Source organism: Coffea eugenioides, chromosome 10, assembly GCF_003713205.1.
Source record: "Coffea eugenioides isolate CCC68of chromosome 10, Ceug_1.0, whole genome shotgun sequence".
Lineage (NCBI taxonomy): Eukaryota > Viridiplantae > Streptophyta > Magnoliopsida > Gentianales > Rubiaceae > Coffea > Coffea eugenioides.
In genome coordinates this window covers 13,488,674-13,491,342 of record NC_040044.1, presented here as the reverse complement: position 1 = coordinate 13,491,342, position 2,669 = coordinate 13,488,674, and the positions used below count along the sequence as shown (strand labels likewise).

The 2,669-nt window shown below is 38.1% G+C and overlaps 1 protein-coding gene across 1 annotated transcript; it reads left to right on the top strand.

Annotated features, from left to right (window-relative positions):
- The first annotated feature begins 469 nt into the window (after positions 1–469).
- LOC113749732 (probable 2-oxoglutarate-dependent dioxygenase At5g05600) lies at positions 470–2,087 on the top strand. Its single transcript, XM_027293560.1, has 3 exons — positions 470–992; positions 1,258–1,585; positions 1,665–2,087. Exons 1-3 carry the CDS (start codon positions 523–525, stop codon positions 1,902–1,904), a joined length of 1,038 nt encoding a protein of 345 aa, XP_027149361.1. The 5' UTR covers positions 470–522; the 3' UTR covers positions 1,905–2,087.
- Positions 2,088–2,669: the final 582 nt, after the last annotated feature.

The following is a 2,669-nucleotide window of genomic DNA, read 5'->3' as shown; positions in this document are numbered from 1 at the left end:
GCGACTTGAAACCGAACTCCTTTATATATAAGAAGAATGTCAAGAAAACATGCACCTAAGCCATTACATCCAATTTTTAGTGTAAAACCACCCTAATCATAATAAGGATAGTTTGACAAAAAAAAAACATAATAATATGTAATCCATGACTAAAGGCTTGAATGTAAAGTGTGATGTTTTCGAAGTTTCTAATTAGCCAGCCATCTGTGAAATGGTAACTAAAAGTCTAAAACTTCTTGCTACAAGTTTCAAAGATAGGACCCAAATCTGTCCATGACAAAAGACTTGGATGTAAAGTGTGATGTTTTCGAAGTGTCTAAGTAACCAGCCGTCTATGAAATGGTAAAAGCCTAAAACTTCTTACCACAAGTTTCAAAGATGGGACCCAAATCTGTTCATCGTCAATGTATCGCACAACAGGTTATAAAGCCATTGAGCAGTCCAAGGAGTTAACCAATCTTACCCTACTTCACTCTTAGACCTTCAGACTTTAGCAGCAAAAGTTCCAAAACAATCCAAGCGATGGGAGAGTCTGCAGTTGACTCTGCTTTTGTGCAAGCTCTTGAGCACAGGCCTAAACCAACAAGAATTGAAGATGAAGGCATCCCTCTGATTGATCTCTCTGTCCTAAACTCTCCTCACACTGATGCTGACTTAGCACGCCTAGTCTCTGAGATAGGTGATGCATCCCAGAAATGGGGTTTTTTCCAAGTCATCAATCATGGTGTTCCATTGGAATGTCAAGAAAAGATCGAATTGGGATCAAGAAAATTCTTTGCTTTACCCAAGGAGGAGAAGTTAAAGGTGCGGAGGACCGGAGCTGGCCTGTTGGGATACGTAGACGCCGAGAATACAAAAAATGTTAGAGATTGGAAAGAAGTGTTTGATTTTGTTTTGAAGAAACCTACACTTGTTGCTGCTTCAGATGAACCTGATGATGAAGAAGTCAGGGAATTGACTAATCAGTGGCCGCAAAATCCTCCAGAGTTTAGGTAAAATTTGGTTTCTCGCATCTGAGCTTTAGAAATTAAATTGTATACGTGCACTTTTTGGCCTTGTGGGAGGAAGGAAAGCATAAAGACGACAGGCGCTTGATTTTGAGAGTTACGGACCACTCTCAATCACTAATTTTTTTTAAAAAAATCTCTCATTATCTTTTTAGGTATTTCCACTCTTGATTTGCAGATACTTTTCCACTCTTTTAGATTTTTGTCACCTAACAACTATTCTTGCAAAACTAATTTGAATTTCTTGCAGGGAAGTTTGTGATGAGTTTGCTCGTGAAGTGGAAAAACTGGCTTTCAAGTTAATGGAGCTCATAGCTCTGAGTTTGGGGTTGCCAAAGAATAGGTTTCACGGCTTCTTTGAGGATCAAACGACCCTTATCAGGGTCAATCACTATCCACCTTGTCCTAGCCCTGATTTGGCTTTGGGGGTTGGTCAGCATCAGGATGCTGTGGCTTTGACCGTTCTTGCTCAAGATGATGTTGAAGGACTTGAAGTAAAGAGGAAAACTGACGGACAGTGGATTCTTGTGAAACCAACTCCTAATGCTTATATCATCAATATTGCTGACATTATCCAGGTACCAATATCAGAAAATATGGAATCAAAGGCTGGTCATACTAATAATTCAGCTGATTATTTTGTCGGACTGTGTGCAGGTGTGGAGCAATGACAAATATGGGAGTGTGGAACACAGGGTGAGTGTGAATTCTGAGAAGGAAAGGTTTTCCATTGCATTCTTCCTCAACCCAGCACATTATACTTGGGTTGAGCCCCTGGAGGAACTGATCAACGAGCAAAATCCTCGCAAGTATAAGGCCTACAACAGCGGAAAGTTTTTCGCAGCACGCGGCAAATTGAAGAAAATTGATGTTTGTCATTTCAAGATTGATAACTAAGAAGCTGCTGTACTGGTGCTTGCTTGCCGTAAAACATGTAATCTGCTTTCAGCTTTTCACCCAGCCCTGGAAGACTACTTCTTCCGTATATGTAAATGAATGAAGAATAAAACAGAAATGCTGAAATGTAGGATCACCAGATCCAACATTATGTCAAATGATAATCGTATTGTATTTCTTGCATTGGCTTACTTTTCCCTTAAATTAAAATGCACTTCATCGTGCTAAGACCTATTATACTAGAGGATATTTCGTAGAGACATGAATTATTCTAAAGAGAACAACCTATCTTGTGCCTCAAATGATACCAAACAAATATTAATGCTACAAATTATTTGTATTTTTTATGCAATATTGGGGTATGATAATTTTGTGAATTTTCTTGTTAAGTTTAATTAGAGAAATTATTGTTACTTATATAATTATTTTAGCCCAAAACCAACGGTATGTATTGTCTTTGAGTTAATTGATTCCCTTCCTTTCTATTAAGTATTAGTTTGTGATTAATTTTTCTTGGGTAGGATGTCTGTTCTTTGCAAGTTCCAAAACTAGGTGTTAGTTACAATTCATTAAGAACTGATTGTCAATATTCTAGGCAGCAAAATTCATCCTGTAATTTTCCTCCCATAGCACACGCTATTCTTTCCAACAATCATCTTTCCATACCAACAATGATCCCAAATCTCTTATCTCAGTAAAGGTACTTTTTCTACCCTTACCACGTTTCTACCACGGTTTACTTAGTTGAACCGTGGGAAGATGAAA